The sequence below is a fragment of the Coregonus clupeaformis genome, chromosome 31 (assembly GCF_020615455.1).
Source record: "Coregonus clupeaformis isolate EN_2021a chromosome 31, ASM2061545v1, whole genome shotgun sequence".
Lineage (NCBI taxonomy): Eukaryota > Metazoa > Chordata > Actinopteri > Salmoniformes > Salmonidae > Coregonus > Coregonus clupeaformis.
In genome coordinates this window covers 37270947-37291668 of record NC_059222.1, presented here as the reverse complement: position 1 = coordinate 37291668, position 20722 = coordinate 37270947, and the positions used below count along the sequence as shown (strand labels likewise).

At 42.7% G+C, this 20722-nt stretch overlaps 1 protein-coding gene across 1 annotated transcript in view; it reads left to right on the top strand.

Annotated features, from left to right (window-relative positions):
- The first annotated feature begins 2072 nt into the window (after nucleotides 1–2072).
- lrrc1 (leucine rich repeat containing 1) overlaps nucleotides 2073–20722 on the top strand; it is a 48596-nt gene continuing 29946 nt past the window's right edge. Inside the window, exons 1-3 of the mRNA XM_041858244.1 lie at nucleotides 2073–2636; nucleotides 16545–16662; nucleotides 19543–19621. Coding sequence (XP_041714178.1) covers nucleotides 2478–2636; nucleotides 16545–16662; nucleotides 19543–19621 — 356 coding nt within the window. The 5' untranslated portion in view covers nucleotides 2073–2477. The remainder of the gene's footprint in view (nucleotides 2637–16544; nucleotides 16663–19542; nucleotides 19622–20722) is intronic.

Sequence of the window (20722 nt, the reverse complement as noted above, 5' to 3'; positions counted from 1 at the left end):
ACATTTTTTTTGCCCATGCTGCTTGTAAAACAATCGCTGCGTTTGAATGATGGGTATGTTGTCAATGTTATTTGTTTGTTCAAATTGTCACACTGAGTGAATTCCACTATTAAATATGATTAAAACCATGCATGATTGTTTTTGGCCTTTCATCCACTTGTGGACATGCAGTTAACTACCAACATAAAGGAAACCCCAACATAGTGTCTTAATAGGGTGTTGGGCCACCATGAGCCAGAACAGCTTAAATTCTACAAGTGTCTGGGACTCTGTTGGATGGATGCTACACCATTCTGCCATGAGAAATTCCATTTGGTATTTTGTTGATGGTGGGAAACGCTGTCTCAGGCCCCGCTCCAGATTCTCCCATAAGTGTTCAATTTGGTCGAGCTCTGGTGACTGAGACGACCATGGCATATGGTTTTTCATGCTCATCAAACCATTCAGTGACCATTTGTTCCCTGTGGATGGGGGCATAGTCTTCCGATGGTGGCGTAGCGATGGTACCAAAAATACTGTAAATGCATGCCCAGCATTTTTAAACATGATTGCATACTTCAGGAACCATACCCGTGTGGAACCACCTGCATTCAATATACATTGTATCCCTCATTTACTCCAGTATTTTAGCAGTTACTTGAATGGTGGTTATTTTCAGGGCGCTAGTGTTGTCATTTAGTAGGTTCTAGCGCCTCTTGGTGGATAAGAGAAGAAAATGAAAGGCAAGTATGTCATGCCCATCATATTATCAAGAATCATTTCGTCACCATACAGCAGTGGTTCTCAACATTTTTGGTTACTGAACACCAGGGGTGTCAAACTCATTCCATGGAGGGCCTAGTGTCTGCTGGTTTTTCCTTTCAATTAATACCTAAAAAAACCAGGTGAGGGGAGTTCCTTACTAATTAGTGACCTTAATTCATCAAGTACAAGGGAAGAATGAACCTGCAGCCACTCGGCCCTCCGTGGAATGAGTTTGACATGTGCTGTACACCCTAATCACATTTTGCTCTACCCAAAGTATCCCATTAACTGATCACAATGCCCATGTTATGAGTCTTCCCATGTACCACCTGTGAGTATGCCAGGTACTAGTAGACTTACCCCAGGGTTGAGACCCCACTGACCTAGATGTTCACCAAGTGAAGACTGATTAATCCTGACCTATAAAGGCAAGCGATGACTTTAGTTCAGACTGTACGCCCACACTATTTTAAAAATGGGTTCTGTATTTGTATTCATTGCTTTTGGTGGATGGACCTACTTCTAGGGTGCATTCAGTACGCCAACTGTGTTCAGTGTTTAATTCAATGGAACCGGTACTGTACTGAACGACCAGTGAAGAACTGCGTGATTATGGTGGCCCAGAGGGCGATTGTGTATGAGTTTTGCGATTTCTAATGGTCACACCCATATTGATAAGGCCACACTGATCAAACGGGAGCAAACATAAGCCTACCTCAAAGGCTGTTGAAGAACAGTGCGCACCGTTTTTGGGGAAAGTGTCATTCAGTAGGCTACAAACTGTCACGCAATGTAGCAAACGTTTAACCAAACTGAACGCACCCCAGGTTTACATGTACATTTCTGACAGCTGCCCCATAAAGACGTTTATATTTGAGATCAAAACAAAGCAGTGTCAATTTGTTATTTGTGTGCTACCTACTCTTAAGTATAAATCCAGAAAAAACTGTATTAAGAACAGAGTAAAAAGGACAATATATATATGTATAACTGTAGGCTATTTCAGGCTAAAATAACGCTGAGGTACAGTAGGCCAACTGAAGAATTAATCAGTCGCCTATCTAGATCCTCTCTCTGGCTTCTACTTTTCCAGAGGGAGGGAATGAAATACAAAGGGAGGAGCAGTTAGGAATGGTGACGTCAGATTAGAACGAGTGAGTGAATGTTCCGGGTCAGAAACGGGTGTATTCATTAGTCCAAACAATTGCAAAACGGAACGTTTTGCAACTAAAACGAGAATTTCTATTGGACAAATCCAGCTAAGTCCCGCCCGTTTCGTTTCATTTGCTGCCGTTTAAGAAACATTTGGCAACAGAATTGGCGGAATGAGTACACCCCTGGACTGAGAGGAAATTAACTCTGGGACAAGGAAAACAGTAAACTACGTGAAATAAGACCTATCTTAACAGAGATGTGATCGGTTTCGGTAGCCGATTAGAAAAACTAACATTCCAGAGGCGACGTGAGTAAAGAATAAAAACCAAGCCTACAAAGTATTGAAAGTGAGAACGCTAGACAGCGTATTTATTGCATGGTGCCCAGTGCAATTTATTTACGCTTGGGGAGGTGGTTTCGATATTTGTTTGCTTTGGAAATTCTTTCGAACAACTGCAAGAAGGTGTTTGGCAAGCCATCTAGTAGCTAGGTGACCGTATTCAGTTGCGCCTTCCGTTTCTTTCATTGAACGTCTATACGGGATATTTGATAAGAACGGATTTTACCATCACCCCGTAATGTTTCACTGTATACCTCTGTGGCGGTGCAACCGTCATGTTGAATTGATCGATAAGCGGCACTGCTCTCTGTTGTACGTCCCGGATGAGATCTACCGCTACAGTCGGAGTTTGGAGGAACTTTTGCTGGACGCTAACCAACTCCGCGACTTGCCCAAGGTAAGCAGAATGTGTTTGCTAGCTGCTAAACTAAAACTGTATTATGCATAGTTCACTGATAAGATATAACGTTACGTGGTGTCATGTCAGGGAAAAAAATAAGTTAAGTAATTAAATGTAATCAATGACCATGAGTTGTTCATGCCATGGAAAATAACAGAACCTACAGTTTAAACAGGTTACGTGGAACAGGTAACTTGGGTACATGATTGCATCTCACACGATATTGTCATTCGTCTGGACCAGACAGAGGTCATGGCTAGAAGGGATACAGCTTTTGTCAAATTAACATCAAAAGTTGATGTTTGTTTGTTACATTTTAGCTAGCCATAACCTAATTATCCTAACCTACTAGGTGACTTCTCCTAACCTGCTGCGTAAGTTCTAACCTGCTACGAAAAGTCAAATCTGACGTTAATTTAACAAAAGCTGGATCCCTCTTAGCTATGACCCCGGACAGAGGGCACGCGCATGTCGTATTCATTTCCCATGTTGGGAACTGTTTTGAAATTATGCGCGCGCGCCCTATTATTTGACATTCTGCAAACTGCAACACATCTGCTGCTACAACACGGTCCACTTTCTACTGTCATGTCATTCAATCTTTATTATGGGGGAAGACTAGTTGGCTACAAACGTCTTTATTGAATAGCCTAGCTACATAAAAAAAAGTGTAGGTTCAGCATGATTGTCACACATTTATCTGGCTATGTGCAGAGACTATATGGTACTGGTAGTTGTCAGTATTTGAAAGATAAAGGGCTCGTATCATTTGATTTCAATCCCTTTTTGACCGCACCCCTTTTGATTGGTAAAAGTGGTCAGACAGTGACTTTGGACCTGAAATTCGGGTCACAGTGCCTAAACATTCAGGAGATAGAGGTGCTCAAAGTTGACCCATTTTGCATACCCCACCATACCATGAGTCATCCGTGATTAACGGTTCAGTTTGATATCATTTAGATATTTCCTAAATGCTTACAAACAGGGTTGTGAAACTTTATAATAATTTCTTGAAAACAATGTTTTCAGCAAACATGCATTTTCATCCCAGTCATCATTCTCTAAGCTTGCATGTCATTTCTTTGTGAGTAGGAGGAGAAGAGGGGACCTGCCATGCCATAAGATAGACCACAACCATTGTTGATGGTATTCCTTCACATGTAACTAATACTATCTAGGCTAGCTAAATGAACTCAAGATGAGTCCAACAGAAAATGTTATCCAGATCACTGTTATACTGTGCTCTGCTCATTGTGTGGTCTCATCAGATTTGCTACCATGGTGATGTAACACTGGCCTTAACACTAGACAGGAGACAGGCCTATAGTATGAGTGTGTTAACCATTGGGTTGTTGTTACCATGGTACAGCATGAAGAATATAGCCTGTCTGTTTCCAGATAATGAGTAGAGTTGGAGGAAAAGGCTATGATTTCTTTATCTTGAAAAGGTCTACATCGGCTAAAACGTGATCATTCTGGTTAACGGATCATATAGCCTTCTGTACAGCCTACATAATACCGTGATCACGTTTTTTCTTCTTGAAAAGTAGTCATTGCAGAGAAAAAGGCCAGTCTGCATTTTATCATCAACTTGTGGAAACATGAAACAGGAGTGAGTTGGCCACGTTTCTGGTTTTTCCTCTTTTCCATCACTTTCCCATGAGTGTTGGCGAGGAACTCGGCTATAGAGAAATTAACCGTTTGGTGCTCTACAATTGCCAGAAGTTTTGTTTGTTAGTTTATTAGTGGTTAAATAAATCCCCATGATTTTTTTGGGAAAGCAAATGGTTAGGTAGTGAATGATTTGAACAGGAAGTAGCCTGGATTTTGAGGATACATATTAGGTGTTATTTCCTTTCGTTGAGGAATCAAGAAGGGGATGTCGAACTGTATATAGTTGCAGACTAGCCTAGCTAGCTTAACTTGTAGAACTAGCTGTGCCATTGTCAATAGAGATAGTGATCTCTCCAAGTCCTGTGAGTGTAATACATCTGTTGCCTATAGCCTAGGCCATCATTTCCCAAACTTGGTCCTGGCCTAGGCTATTTTACTTGTACATCTTCACTTAGCCTAAATAGTAGGGACTACAGACAAAAGGGAGCAATTCACCTAACCCCAGCACTAGCCTACCACATCTCCTTTTTGAGATGTTGATCATTCTGCATTAGGCTTGTCTAGATATCAGTAGAAGTTGATAGTTTGGGATTTTGATTATAAAGAGATGCCACATTTTATTTTCATAAGAAATGCTTATTTTCCCGAAATGATTGGGAATCATTTTCCATTGATGAAATGTGTAAATTTGACAAATTAATATAAAGTAATAGGCTATAGCCTTATTTCCCCCCTCTACATTCTTCACATTTTATTTCCACACATTTGGCATAGGGTGGTATAGGCCTAGGCTATTCAAAAGTCCCAGTCACCAATGTGGAATTTAGTCTGACCTAAAGGGCAAAGGGGTCTAGTATAAGAAGAACCCCATCTAGTTTGTTGAGCGATACGATGCCCTCTTCTGTGCTAGGTTAGTTATGTCTTACAGCCAGCAGGTCTGCTCTTTCTCACGTCAAGCCATGAAAACAAGGAAGTTGTTAACAAAGGTGGAGTCAGTATCAGGGTGTTATGGCGCAACATGATTATTCCTTTGTTCTGTCAAGCTCTAGGCCTACCGTCACCTTTGAAGTTCATTGTCTTTTGTTAAGTATTTATAGATGTGCTAAATTAGCAAAAGCCAGTCCTAATCAAACTGTTCTTCTCCTCCAATTTGTAGCTTTTAAAGATGTAGGCTAGGCTGCTAGCCTAGGCGTTGTCAATTTAGCAACACAGGCAACAAATTAGTAGTCTTAAGGCATCCGCATGCTTCCCAGCCAAAACAGTTTGAAAGAGTGCGTTCACATATGTGACTCGTTTCAGGAAACTAGGCGTATGTCGCACGTCGTTTTTTTTGCAGAAATGCCTTCTGGAACATGTGAACGTTCATGTGCATTAATAACAAACGTGTATGCCATCTGTAAATACAAATACAAATGTTAAATTACGAGGTTAGTTGGTTTAGCCATGGAAAAAGAACGGAACCTTCCCGCTAACCATGATTGGCTGGGCCTCCCGAGTGGCGCAGTGGTCTAAGGCTGTGCCACTAGAGATCCTGGTTCGATTCCAGGCTCTGTCGCAGCCGGCCGCGACTAGGAGACCCATGGGGCGGGGCACAATTGGCCCAGCACCGTCCAGGGTAGGGGAAGGTTTGGCCGGCAGGGATGTTCTTGTCCCATCGCGCACTAGCGACTCCTGTGGCGGGCCAGGCGCAGTGCACGCTGACTCAGTCGCCAGGTGTACGGTGTTTCCTCCGACACATTGGTGCGGCTGGCTTCCGGGTTGAGTGGGCACTGTGTCAAGAAGCAGTGCGGCTAGGTTGGGTTGTGTTTCGGAGGACGCACGACTCTCGACCTTCGCCTCTCCCGTGTCCGTACGGGAGTTGTAGCGATGGGACAAGACTGTAACTACCAATTGGATACCACGAAAAAGGAGGGTAAAATAAAATAAAAAACATTATTGGCTGAGATAATGGTTGGGCTGGACATGCCGAGAGATGAGTTCGGATTGGTCTGCCATGTAGCACGCTTCTGTCTATAACATGAGCTGGTCAGTATTTGTAGGTAATCCTTTCTAACGTGCTAGATATCAAAGTGTTGCTCTCCACTTTCTGAAGGACCGAGTTTTGAAATCAGTGGAAGGCCCGGTGGATTTACAGTATGATAGCTAAGGAGATGGAGGAAATTCTGGCCTTTGATTGCAAATATGCAGAGGGAGTTATAGCCTAATGTTAGCTAGCCATGATTGAACCTGGTTGGTTAGCTACCTGCAGATTCATGCAGGTTAGTAACGTTATGAGTTGGGATTATGGTTCATTGTTTAGCTAGCTAGCTACATGTCTAAACAAAAGACTCCACTATGCAAGTAACCATTTCAATAGAATGTTAATGATGTCACTGCGATAATTGTCGATAGATGTAGCTTGTAAACAGTTAGTCACCAACGCTTTGGATAACATAAAAACAGCCTAACCAGCTCTGCTAGGGCGAGTAAAATGGTCAGGGTGAGCTGTTCTCTCATGTGTCTCGAAGTAGCTAGCAAGCTAGCCAACGTTAGCCAGTTAGCTTGGGAGCTTGACTGCTGTTGTTAGGGTTGATCCGAGCGTTCTGACTTAACCCTCGGCCAGAGCGTCCAGTGTGCGCTCTGAATGCTCCGAGAGCGAAATGCTCTGAATTTAGGAATGGACAATCTGACAACGCTCTGAGTTTACGAACGCCCAGGGCGCACTCTGGCACTCCAGATTTAATTTACAAATACACCCGTAGTATAAACCAGCCTTTAGTCTTGAAATCTTTGGTTGTTTACCACATGGCCTCACATGTGAATCCTTAAAGAGAAGGGCTAAGGCTTAAGAGCATGTGAACGATGCTGAATGGGTGTAGACAAAGAAGAGCTCTTCAGTAGGTTTACCAAAACATTCAAGGGCCATTTTCTCAAAAGTGAGGTTACAAGTTTATCAACTTTCAAAGCAGAATTATTTCCCATTGTTCCTCAACTGTAGTGTATGATATACCATTTTCTAGCTCTGAGTCTTTCAAATTTTGCTACATAAGTTCGAGCCGGTCGGTCACATATTATGACTACATTTTGTGCCGTTTTTGTTTGTTTCGGACTTCGGTAAGTTTTTTTGGGCTGTTCGGGCACACTAGAGTTTTTCTCGAGGCCAGCCGAAGTTCGGGAGCCGACGTCTAAGACCCTTCGTCCATGATTGATCAACTGTAGGGATTCTTCAATAGTCTTTGTTGTCATTCAGCGAGAGATGACTCGTTTTCATGGACATTTTGTAATTGAGAAATACTGCACCAAATATCTTAGTTAGATGTAAAATTGTGTGACTAACATCTCCTCTGCAAAAACATCATAATTCATGACAGATTTCTTGAGGTATCTTAGATTAATTCAGACTATTTTGAGGAAGCCTATACTGGCTACGGCGACTCAAAATGAACAAACAGTACTATTGCGCTTTTTTTCTCGTTTTTTATTTAGAATTCAAGGCACGCTTAACCAGCGAGGCTACCACAGCATTCTGCAGCGATACGCCATCCCATATGGTTTGGGCTTAGTGGGACTATCATTTGTTTTTCAACAGGACAATGACCCAACACACCTCCAGGCTGTGTAAGGGCTATTTTACCAAGAAGGAGAGTGATGGAGCGCTGCATCAGATGACCTGGCCTCCACAATCCCCCGACCTCAACCCAATTGATATGGTTTGGGATGAGTCGGACGGCAGAGTGAAGGAAAAGCAGCCAATAAGTGCTCAGCATATGTGGGAACTCCTTCAAGACTGTTGGAAAAGCATTCCAGGTGAAGCTGGTTGAGAGAATGCCAAGAGTGTGCAAAGCTGTCATCAAGGCAAAGGGTGGCTATTTGAAGAATCTCAAATATAACATACGTTTTGATTTGTTTAACACTTTTTTTGGTTACTACATGATTCCATATGTCTTATTTCATAGTTTTGATGTCTTCACTATTATTATAATATGTAAATAATAGTAAAAATAAAGAAAAACCCTTGAATGAGTAGATGTGTCCAAACTTTTGACTGGTACTGTGTGTGTGATAGAGATATATATCTTTCAGGACACTGTCTTTCAAAGATAATTCGTAAAAATCCAAATAACTTCACAGATCTTCATTATAAAGGGTTTAAACACTGTTTCCCATGCTTGTTCAATAAACCATAAACAATAAATGAACATGCACCTGTGGAACGGTCGTTAAGACACTAACAGCTTACAGGTCACAGTTATGAACTTAGGACACTAAAGAGGCCTTTCTACTGACTCTGAAAAACACCAAAAGAAAGATGCTGTACTGTGAGACGCCTAAGACAGCGCTACAGGGAGACAGGACGGACAGCTGATCATCCTCGCAGTGGCAGACCACGTGTAACAACACCTGCACAGGATCGGTATATCTGAACATCACACCTACGGGACAGGTACAGGATGCAACAACAACTACCCGAGTTACACCAGGAATGCACAATCCCTCCATCAGTGCTCAGACTGTCCGCAATAGGCTGAGAGAGGCTGGACTGAGGGCTTGTAGGCCTGTTGTAAGGCAGGTCCTCACCAGACATCACCGGCAACAACACGCCTATGGGCACAAACTCAGCGTCGCTGGACCACACAGGACTGGCAAAAAGTGCTCTTCACTGACGAGTTGCGGTTTTGTCTCACCAGGGGTGATGGTCGGATTCGCGTCAAAGCATCGTCGGACTGAGCTTGTAGTCATTGCAGGCAATCTCAACGCTGTGCGTTACGCGGAAGACATCCTACTCCCTCATGTGGTACCCTTCCTGTAGGCTCATCCTGACATGACCCTCCAGCATGACAATGCCACCAGCCATACTGCTCGTTCTGTGCGTGATTTCCTGCAAGACAGGAATGTCAGTGTTCTGCCATGGCCAGCGAAGAGGCCGGATCTCAATCCCATTGTGCACATCTGGGACCTGTTGGATCGGAGGGTGAGGGCTAGGGCCATTCCCCCCAGAAATGTCCGGGAACTTGCAGGTGCCTTGGGGGAAGTGTGGGGTAACATCTCACAGCAAGAACAGGCAAATCTGGTGCAGTCCATGAGGAGGAGATGCACTGCAGTACTTAATGCAGCTGGTGGCCACACCAGATACTGACTGTTACTTTTGATTTTGACCCCCTCTTTGTTCAGGGAAACATTATTCAATTTCTGTTAGTCACATGTCTGTGGAACTTGTTCAGTTTATGTCTCAGTTGTTGAATGTTGTTATGTTCATACAAATATTTACACGTTAAGTTTGCTGAAAATAAACGCAGTTGACAGTGAGAGGACGTTTTCTTTTTTTGCTGAGTTATTTATATATATATATATTATTTTTTTCTTGAGCGGCTGGTCAGTAAATAATTAGTAGACTACAAATTGACCGCAAGAAGGCCAACATATATAATATTTGACTAAAACATAATAATTTAAAACCTTGCTTACATTTGTATACGATCACATATACACTGCTAAAAAAATTAAAGGGAACACTAAAATAACACATCCTAGATCTGAATGAATGAAAATCTTATTAAATACTTTTTTCTTTACATAGTTGAATGTGCTGACAAAATCACACAAAAAGTATCAATGGAAATCAAATTTATCAACCCATGGAGGTCTGGATTTGGAGTCACACTCAAAATTAAAGTGGAAAACCACACTACAGGCTGATCCAACTGTTGATGTAATGTCCTTAAAACAAGTCAAAATGAGGCTCCGTAGTGTGTGTGGCCTCCACGTGCCTGTATGACCTCCCTACAACGCCTGGGCATGCTCCTGATGAGGTGGCGGATGGTCTCCTGAGGGATCTCCTCCCAGACCTGGACAAAAGCATCCGCCAACTCCTGGACAGTCTGTGGTGCAACGTGGCGTTGGTGGATGGAGCGAGACATGATGTCCCAGATGTGCTCAATTGGATTCAGGTCTGGGGAGCGGGCGGGCCAGTCCATAGCATCAATGCCTTCCTCTTGCAGGAACTGCTGACACACTCCAGCCACATTAGGTCTAGCATTGTCTTGCATTAGGAGGAACCCAGGGCCAACCGCACCAGCATATGGTCTCACAAGGGGTCTGAGGATCTCATCTCGGTACCTAATGGCAGTCAGGCTATCTCTGGCGAGCACATGGAGGGCTGTGCGGCCCCCCCAAACAAATGCCACCCCACACCATGACTGACCCACCGCCAAACCGGTCATGCTGGAGGATGTTGCAGGCAGCAGAACGTTCTCCACGGCGTCTCCAGACTCTGTCACATGTGCTCAGTGTGAACCTGCTTTCATCTGTGAAGAGCACAGGGCGCCAGTGGCGAATTTGCCAATCTTGGTGTTCTCTGGCAAATGCCAAACGTCTTGCACGGTGTTGGGCTGTAAGCACAACCCCCACCTGTGGACGTCAGGCCCTCATACCACCCTCATGGAGTCTGTTTCTGACCGTTTGAGCAGACACATGCACATTTGTGGCCTGCTGGAGGTCATTTTGCAGGGCTCTGGCAGTGCTCCTCCTGCTCCTCCTTGCACAAAGGCGGAGGTAGCGGTCCTGCTGCTGGGTTGTTGCCCTCCTACGGCCTCCTCCACGTCTCCTGATGTACTGGCCTGTCTCCTGGTAGCGCCTCCATGCTCTGGACACTACGCTGACAGACACAGCAAACCTTCTTGCCACAGCTCGCATTGATGTGCCATCCTGGACGAGCTGCACTACCTGAGCCACTTGTGTGGGTTGTAGACTCCATCTCATGCTACCACTAGGGTGAAAGCACCGCCAGCATTCAAAAGTGACCAAAACATCAGCCAGGAAGCATAGGAACTGAGAAGTGGTCTGTGGTCACCACCTGCAGAACCACTTCTTTATTGGGGGTGTCTTGCTAATTGCCTATAATTTCCACCTGTTGTCTATTCCATTTGCACAACAGCGTGTGAAATGTATTGTCAATCAGTGTTGCTTCCTAAGTGGACAGTTTGATTTCACAGAAGTGTGATTGACTTGGAGTTACATTGTGTTGTTTAAGTGTTCCCTTTATTTTTTTGAGCAGTGTATCTCTATGCATGGGAATACTTTGGAACAGATTTCCTAAATTAAAATCACTTGGAGTCTTTTATATCTGCCCCCCATGTCTTTTTTGCTCAGAACTTGGGGGTCCGCCATTTGGACAATTTCCCCCTTTAAAAACTATGAAAAATGTTGTAGAAAGTAACAATGTCAAATGGCTTGGAATGTTTGACAATCCCCTTTACCGCTAGCCATTTTGGTTTGTTTGACCTCTTGGGGCCCCTCATTTAGATAGGCTACACAGTCAGTACCGGTAGTTTGTTAAGTTTAATTAATTTTGGCATCTGTTTGAACAAGTAGTCTTTGAGCATCTGTGACTTCGACTGGTCTTAATCAGGCTTGTTTAGTTTAGAGAACCTTTGCGTTAGGCCACAGGGTTTATGCCTAGGTTAAGCTAGGCTAATTGTAGGCTAGTTTTGGTTGTTTTTGTTCAGTATTCAAGCTAATACCTTTTGCTTTGGGTAATGTTCTGTACAAGGTAGACACTAAACTTCACTCTAAAGAATAGCTTAAATCATGAAATGGGCTATTTGATCATCACTGATAGGCTAACAGATCACTCTAACCCTTCTATGCTGTTCAAGCTGAGGGGAGGAGTTAAACTATGTCTACTATAATTAAAACATTTTGTTGCCAATTTTCTCTTTTTAATCAGGAGCTCTTCCTTTTGTAAAGAAACTGGTAAAGAGACACATTGGAAGTTTACTTTGTGGGAGTCATTAGGTTACCCCTCAGTCGAACTTAGGCTAACCCAAATATTGACTTAAATGTGGAGAACGGTTTATGTACACTTGTCAGTTTCAGTCTTCATGGTGTAAATCAAATCAACATTTTGTTTGTCGCGTACACAGCTTTTGCAGATGTTATCGCAGGTGCAGCGAAATGCTCCAACAGTGCAGTAATACCTGACAATACAAAACAATACCCAATAAGAAAGGAATAAAGAAATGTCAGGATGAGCAATATCCGTCTGGTATATAAATATACACAGGACAAAAATATAAACGCAACATGGAAAGTGTTAGTACCATTTTCATGAGCTGAAATAAAAAATTCACAAAAAGCTTATTCCTCTCAAATGTTGTGCACACATTTGTTTACAGCCCTGTTAGTGAGCATTTCTCCTATGCCAAGATAATCCATCCACCTGACAGGTGTGGCATATCAAGAAGCTGATAAAACAGCATGATCATTACACAGGTGCACCTTGTGTTGGGGACAATAAAAGGCCACTTTAAAATGTGCAGTTTTGTCACACAACGCAATGCCACAGATGTCTCAAGTTTTGAGGGAGCATGCAATTGGCATGCTGACTGCAGGAACATCCACCAGAGCTGTTGCCAGATAATTGAAAGTTAATTTCTCTACCATAAGCTTCACCCAATGTTGTTTTAGAGAATTTGGCAGTACGTCCAACCGGCCTCACAACCACAGACCACATGTAACCACGCAGGCCAAGGACCTCCAGATCCGGCTTCTTCACCTGCGGGATCGTCTGAGGGGGGATGGGTGTTGAGGAGTATTTCAGTCTGTAATAAAGCCCATTTGTGGGGGAAAACTCATTCTTATTGACTGGGCCTGGCTGCCGAGTGGGTGGGCTTATGCCCTCCAAGGCCCACCCATGGCTGCACCCCTAGCCAGTCATGTGAAATCCATAGATTAGGGCCTAATGAATTTATTTCAATTGACTAATTTCCTTAAATGAACTGTAACTCAGTAAAATCTTTGAAATTGTTGCATTTTGCATTTTTATATTTTTTGTTCAGTATATATGTATATGATGGTGTGTTTTATGGACAGTATATGAATAGAAAAGGTGTGTACAGCAGTACTTATAACCTATAGGATGAGGTGTGGGCGTGCCGTTGGGGGTGAATGACAGCCTAACCTGCTGTTCCGGTTACTGACATTTGTATTATGGAACAGCGGATTTACCTTCTTGTTGGGACATTAGAATAGACCTAGGACTATATCTACAGTGAGGGGAAAAAGTATTGGATCCCCTGCTGATTTTTGTACGTTTGCCCACTGACAAAGACATGATCAGTCTATAATTGTAATGGTAGGTTTATTTGAACAGTGAGAGACAGAATAACAACAAAAAAATCCAGAGAAATGCATGTAAAAAAAAATATAAATTGATTTGCATTTTAATGATGGAAATAAGTATTTGACCCCTCTGCAAAACATGACTTAGTACTTGGTGGCAAAACCCTTGTTGGCAATCACAGAGGTCAGACGTTTCTTGTAGTTGGCCACCAGGTTTGCACACATCTCAGGAGGGATTTTGTCCCACTCCTCTTTGCAGATCTTCTCCAAGTCATTAAGGTTTCGAGGCTGACGTTTGGCAACTCGAACCTTCAGCTCCCTCCACAGATTTTCTATGGGATTAAGGTCTGGAGACTGGCTAGGCCACTCCAGGACCTTAATGTGCTTCTTCTTGAGCCACTCCTTTGTTGCCTTGGCCGTGTGTTTTGGGTCATTGTCATGCTGGAATACCCATCCACGACCCATTTTCAATGCCCTGGCTGAGGGAAGGAGGTTCTCACCCAAGATTTGACGGTACATGGCCCCGTCCATCATCCCTTTGATGCGGTGAAGTTGTCCTGTCCCCTTAGCAGAAAAACACCCCCAAAGCATAATGTTTCCACCTCCATTTTTGACGGTGGGGATGGTGTTCTTGGGGTCATAGGCAGCATTCCTCCTCCTCCAAACACGGCGAGTTGAGTTGATGCCAAAGAGCTCGATTTTGGTCTCATCTGACCACAACACTTTCACCCAGTTCTCCTCTGAATCATTCAGATGTTCATTGGCAAACTTCAGACGGGCCTGTATATGTGCTTTCTTGAGCAGGGGGACCTTGCGGGTGCTGCAGGATTTCAGTCCTTCACGGCGTAGTGTGTTACCAATTGTTTTCTTGGTGACTATGGTCCCAGCTGCCTTGAGATCATTGACAAGATCCTCCCGTGTAGTTCTGGGCTGATTCCTCACCGTTCTCATGATCATTGCAACTCCACGAGGTGAGATCTTGCATGGAGCCCCAGGCCGAGGGGAGATTGACAGTTATTTTGTGTTTCTTCCATTTGCAAATAATCGCACCAACTGTTGTCACCTTCTCACCAAGCTGCTTGGCGATGGTCTTGTAGCCCATTCCAGCCTTGTGTAGGTCTACAATCTTGTCCCTGACATCCTTGGAGAGCTCTTTGGTCTTGGCCATGGTGGAGAGTTTGGAATCTGATTGATTGATTGCTTCTGTGGACAGGTGTCTTTTATACAGGTAACAAACTGAGATTAGGAGCACTCCCTTTAAGAGTGTGCTCCTAATCTCAGCTCGTTACCTGTATAAAAGACACCTGGGAGACAGAAATCTTTCTGATTGAGAGAGGGTCAAATACTTATTTCCCTCATTAAAATGCAAATCAATTTATAAAATTTTTGACATGCGTTTTTCTGGATTTGTTTGTTTTTATTCTGTCTCTCACTGTTCAAATAAACCTACCATTACAATTATAGACTGATCATGTCTTTGTCAGTGGGCAAACATACAAAATCAGCTACTTTTCAAATCAAATACTTTTTTCCCTCACTGTATATAGTCTATATCTATAATGAACAGAATAAAGGCTTGTATGCTCCTCTCTCTGTCTGGTCAAAGGGTTGTTGAAACCATGAGTTTCAGGTCAGGACAAACATGAGATGAAACCTGTATTAGTTTCATCCAGGGCTGTCTTGTCTGGGTGTGTCTGTCTGTGTCTCCGTCCCATGAATACCTGTTTTCAGTCCACAGTTATCATTAGGCTAGGTTTGTTGGCATAGAAGAATGCGGTGTTGTGAACAGGAACATTTACATTTCAGACGAACACAACCACAACAATTTAAAACAATTTTATCAGGGAACAGCACAAGCACAGTCAACATGAAGACATGCTGATGTAGACCTATTAGCTTGTTTAGTTCATTGGCTCTAGTCTCCATTTTAGCTTGCCATTTTCACCTCTAACTGATTTATTATTCTGAGTAGGCCTAGTCAGGTCAATACATGTAGGTTGATGTTAGTCCTATCCCACAACTTGGCTACCGTTCAAACACTAGGTTATTTATCCAAAATAGCCTGTATGCTAGGCTAACTCGCTTTCTGTCCTGAGGTGGTAAAACCTCATACTTTTCTGTAGGTTTACTTACCAGTAGAAGGTCTAGGCTACATTTGCATTTAAATGCAGGTAAAATATGTCAAAGGTGGAAGCCTAGATTGAGTGTGCTCTTGAAAACCTCCTGTAGCTCAATTGGTAGAGCATGGCGCTTGCAACGCCAGGGTTGTGGGTTCCATTCCCACGGGGGGCCAGTATGAAAAATGTATGCACTCACTTAACTGTAAGTCGCTCTGGATAAGAGCGTCTGCTAAATGACTAAAATGTAAATTGGAGTCCAGTTCACCGTCATCACTGAATGCCTTGGGTTCGCAATCAAAGGAGACTACTTGTCCTTAAAATAGGCCTACCTCATCAGAGATATGATTTTTTTTTATACCGGTAGCCTATTATTCATAATTCAATTAAAGTGGAGGGCTATATATATAATTCCCTCACGACTTCTGTGAAAAGACGATGAAGATTGTGATATCGTTTTCAGTTAGTAGTGTAGACCTATAGTGAGACTAAGTTCAATGTGCAGGACATTGTGGTGATTCAATACGTTCCAATTAGAAGCATTTCCAAACCTCTTACATAGTGTTCTTGAAATCGTGTCTGTTTTTGAAACAACATGTCTTTTTGGGGTATCATTTTTATATCTATGAAACGGAGATGGTTAAATTGCATGTTGACTCGGGGTGCCTGGAAGTGTCAGGATAAGGCAGCATCCAAGTAGGTCATCATCCATTAGAATAGATGATTACGTCAGAGAACTGGGTAGGAACTGAACAATATTTCCCAGGCCACTGACCACCACTCTTAGGCCTAATTGCTTTACTTTTTGCTGGTTTAAACTTATTTAGTGAGTTGAATTGTAGTTAAGTATGGCTAGCCTATTACCTGTTTTTAAGACTCCCTCAACGTTTTAATTTGGTTCAATCTGGAAAGTGTTTTGATTTATCAATGTACTACTGTTGCATCACATTTTCAGGATGGGACAAACCGTAAGCTGTTTACCATGTTGTATTTCGTGTATTGTTCACTAATGTTTCCTATGTGTATGTCAACTGTAGACCTACAGCTAATCTAATGTGTGTTTTGTCTTTTTCAGCCATTCTTTCAGCTGGTAAAGCTACGAAAGCTGGGCCTGAGTGACAACGAGATCCAGAGGCTTCCTCCAGAGATAGCCAACTTCATGCAGCTGGTAGAACTTGATGTCTCTCGTAATGGTGAGAAGAGAACTACTGCTCTGAACTAGCAGTGTGACGTTTAAACTGAATTTGGATTAACGTTTAGAAAAAATCCCTAAATAAAACGTGTTTAAAAAAAAAAATACAAAATTACAATCGCAGTGCATTTATCAAAACTACCACTAACAAACAAATAAAATAAAATAATTGAGGCTGCAATATGTAACTTTTTGGGCGACCCAACTAAATTAACATAGAAATGTGAGTTATAGATCTGTTATTCTCATTGAAAGCAAGTCTAAGAAGCGTTAGATCTGTTCTATGTGCGCTATTTCTATGCTTCCGGTCTTAAGTTTCGTTTTTGCGTCTTTTGCTTTCGGTTTTTTACACCAGCTGAAATTAGGAGAACTGTTAGAATTTTTGCAACCAGGAAATGGCTGCGCGATATCTGCATATTGCACCTTTAAACAAACACCTAATGCAACGATGCTGTAACGATAGTAGGAGGAGATATGAGTCTTTCAAATGATTTGCTGCAGATATAAAGCACTCTGCACGTCATGCTCGTTAACAGTTGAAAAAATGGCAGAGCGTGAGACCAGAAATGACAGCAGCAAAGTCCTGTATGGCAATACTTTGAGAAGGTTGTGAAATGCAAACTTTGTGAGGTGAAATTGAGCTACAGTGGCAGTACAGGTGCAATGCTGAAGGGGAGGCACCGTGAGACCCAATCCATTGCTGGCAGCAGTGGGATAAGGGAGTGAGGATCACAGCGCTGATTACAGAAATGATTGCAGTTGATATGCAGCCGTTGTCAATGGTAGAGGACGTCGGCTTCAATGTTTCCCTAATGGCATGTCTAGAACCAGATTACAAGATGCCATGTCGAAAAACCGTGATGGCCCGGATGGAGAAATTGTACAATGATTGCTCTGCAAGTAGCCCTACAAAGCTCTTAAATGCCGTACGTGGCGCAACAGATTGTTGGATGTCTATGAACACGCTCTCATACATCACTGCAACGAGCCATCACATTGATGAGGAGTGGGACACGAAGTCCCATGTACTACTGAGAACATGGAGGAGAGGCACACAACAGAGAACCTAAAACGGCATTAACTACCATCGTTGCTGAGTGGGTGGGGGACAGCAGCAAGGGGAGGGCCGTCTGGTAGGGTTTCCACTAGATATCACAAAGTCAAAATTGTCTATATCGTAAAAATTCATGAAAACAAAAACATTTTGGTCTTTAATTTAGGGTTAGGCATAAGGTTAGCAGTGTGGTTAAAGTTAGGGTTAAGGTTAGGTTTAAAATCACATTTTAAGAAGAGAAATTGTAGAAATAGGTGGGGTTTATGACTTTGTGGCTGTGTTAACTAGTGACGACCGTCGTAGCCAGCCAGTTCTGTGGTAGATTGAACTGCATTGCCCCTTAGCGGTCATATGCAGGACCATATCTGAATTGTGAATTCACATAATTTTAAAGATTTTTTTCTTATCGTTTGAAATGGCAGTTTAAACGTTAAGATTTTTAAAACATTAGTCAAATCCCTACTCTAAACACTCAGTTGGAGGGATTTTCAGCCCCACCAAACAGGTCTAAACTCGCATTGATTCAACCACTGGTACTATGAATGAACAGACATTTTAAAACGCCTGCTATTTTGATAACGCCTCAGTTGTTATGACTAGGCTCTTTGTTAGAAAATGCAGTAAGTGCTAGACAAGCAATAGAAGAATCTTAAACCACCAGGAAAATTGCAATTGGCTCAGAACAGGGCAGCACGGCTGGCCCTTGGATGTACACAGAGAGCAAACATGTCAATCTCTCCTGGCTCAAAGTGGAGGAGAGATTGACTTCATCACTACTTGTATTTGTGCGAGGGATTGACATGTTGAATGCACCGAGCTGTCTGTTTAAACTACCGGCACACAGCTCGGACACCCATGCATACCCCACAAGACATGCCACGAGATGTCTCTTCACAGTCCCCAAGTCAAGAACAGACTATGGGAGGCGCACAGTACTACATAGAGCCATGACTACATGGAACCCTATTCCATATCAAATAACTCATGCCAGCAGTAAAATTAGATTTAAAAAACCGGATAAAAATACACTTTATGGAACAGCGGGGACTGTGAAGCAACACTAACATAGACACATGCATACAAACACATGATAACATACACACTATACACACATGTACACATGGATTTTGTGTTATAGATATGTGGTAGTAGAGTAGAGGCCTGAGGGGGCACACTTAATATGTTGTGAAATCTGTTATGAATGTATTGTAATGTTTTTAAAATTGTATAACTGCCTTAATTTTGCTGGACCCTAGGAAGAGTAGCTGCTGCCTTGGCAGGAACTAATGGGGATCCATAATAAATAAAAATACAGCACTATCCATCCCCTTCACTGTACAGACCCAACATATTTTCAGAGCCACATTGGTGTGGTTTCTCCCACAACGTCTGGACTAAAAGGGTTAACATTCCTCAAAGAGAGCTGCTATCGCAGAGCTTCCCAGTAGGACCAAATCCAGAATGCTAATTATGTTGATTATAGAAGTTCAAAAGGCAGTTTCACATGCAGCTCTATGTTTGGCGCAACAACCATGATCATTTTGTGGCGACTCTAAATATACTTTTCTCCTTTATGGCTATCTATTAACATTGCGTCTGGAGCACTAGCTTTAAGTGGAATGCCTAGTTGGATGGATGTTCTGAACTATGTTGTAATCTTGACTGAGGGACGTCATAGTTTTATAGTTGGACAAGAAATCTTAGGCCTGGCTAACAAAACCCAGTCTTCTTTTTATGCCAGTGTTTAGTGTATTGTTTCTCAGTACCATTTACAGTGTGTGTTGATCAAGATGTTTCTAACATGTATTTATTACCTCTCTCATATAGACATCATGGAAATTCCAGAGAGCATTTCGTACTGCAAAGCTCTCCAAGTAGCAGACTTTAGTGGAAACCCATTAACAAGGTAACTGAACTTTGAATTCATGTCTCCATAAATGTTTAGCGAATGGGAGGGATAACAAAACAGACGTACAGTAGTGTAGTATCACTATAGAAGGTTATATGTAGGAACTGCATGACAACTTCAACATAGAGGAAGAATCGTTCGAACACTAGCAGACCATTGTAAACAAGAACTATACTGGGATGAAAATGCACTTTTATATAGGTACGTCTTCAGACACGCTAGTTAAAGTAAAAAAATATGATTCAATTAGCATTAACTAGTTATTTAAGTTAATGAATGTAATTGTATGGGATATTTTTTTGCCCTAGTTTTCCTCTCAGCTGTCTCATGCAGAGGAGGCTGGTGGGAGGAGCTATAGGAGGATGGGGCTCATTGTAGTGGCTAGAATGGAATACATGGAACAGAGTCAAACATGTGGTTTCCATATGTGTGATACCGTTCCATTTATTCCATTCCAGCCATTACAATGACCCCGTCCCCCTATAGCGCGTCCCACCAGCCGCCTCTGGTCTCCTGGTGAGGTCTGTGTTTAATTTGCACCCCAGTGGAGGCAAAGCCACGATGCCATATGGTTCAGTTTGGGACTGGCCATGCACTGGGCTGTGTGATTAGCTTAACTACACTGGTACTGTACATATGGCCTACATCAGGGCTATTCAACTCTTACCCTACGAGATCCGGAGCCTGCTGGTTTTCTGTTCTACCTGATAATTAATTGCACCCACCTGGTGTCTAAATCAGTCCCTGATTTAGAGGGTAACAATGAAAAAATGCAGTGGAACTGGCTTCGAGATCCAGAGTTGAGTTTGAGGGGCCTGGATGTTCTTGTTAGAAAGCTTTACAGCTACTCAGTTCCCGAGGAAGAGAATATATAGCTGGCACTCTGTGACTGACCTGCAGATGATACAATATGGTTAAGCGTTGTGATTTGGAATGAAATGTGGCCAGGCATTACAACCCACAAATAAAACTTTCACACTCCCACACTGAGATTGTCTCTGGGTGACCATTTTAGATATGAGTGGGTGGCAGGTAGCCTGATAGTTTAAGAGCTTTTGGCCAGTAATCGAAAGGTTGCTGGTTTGAATCCCCGAGTCG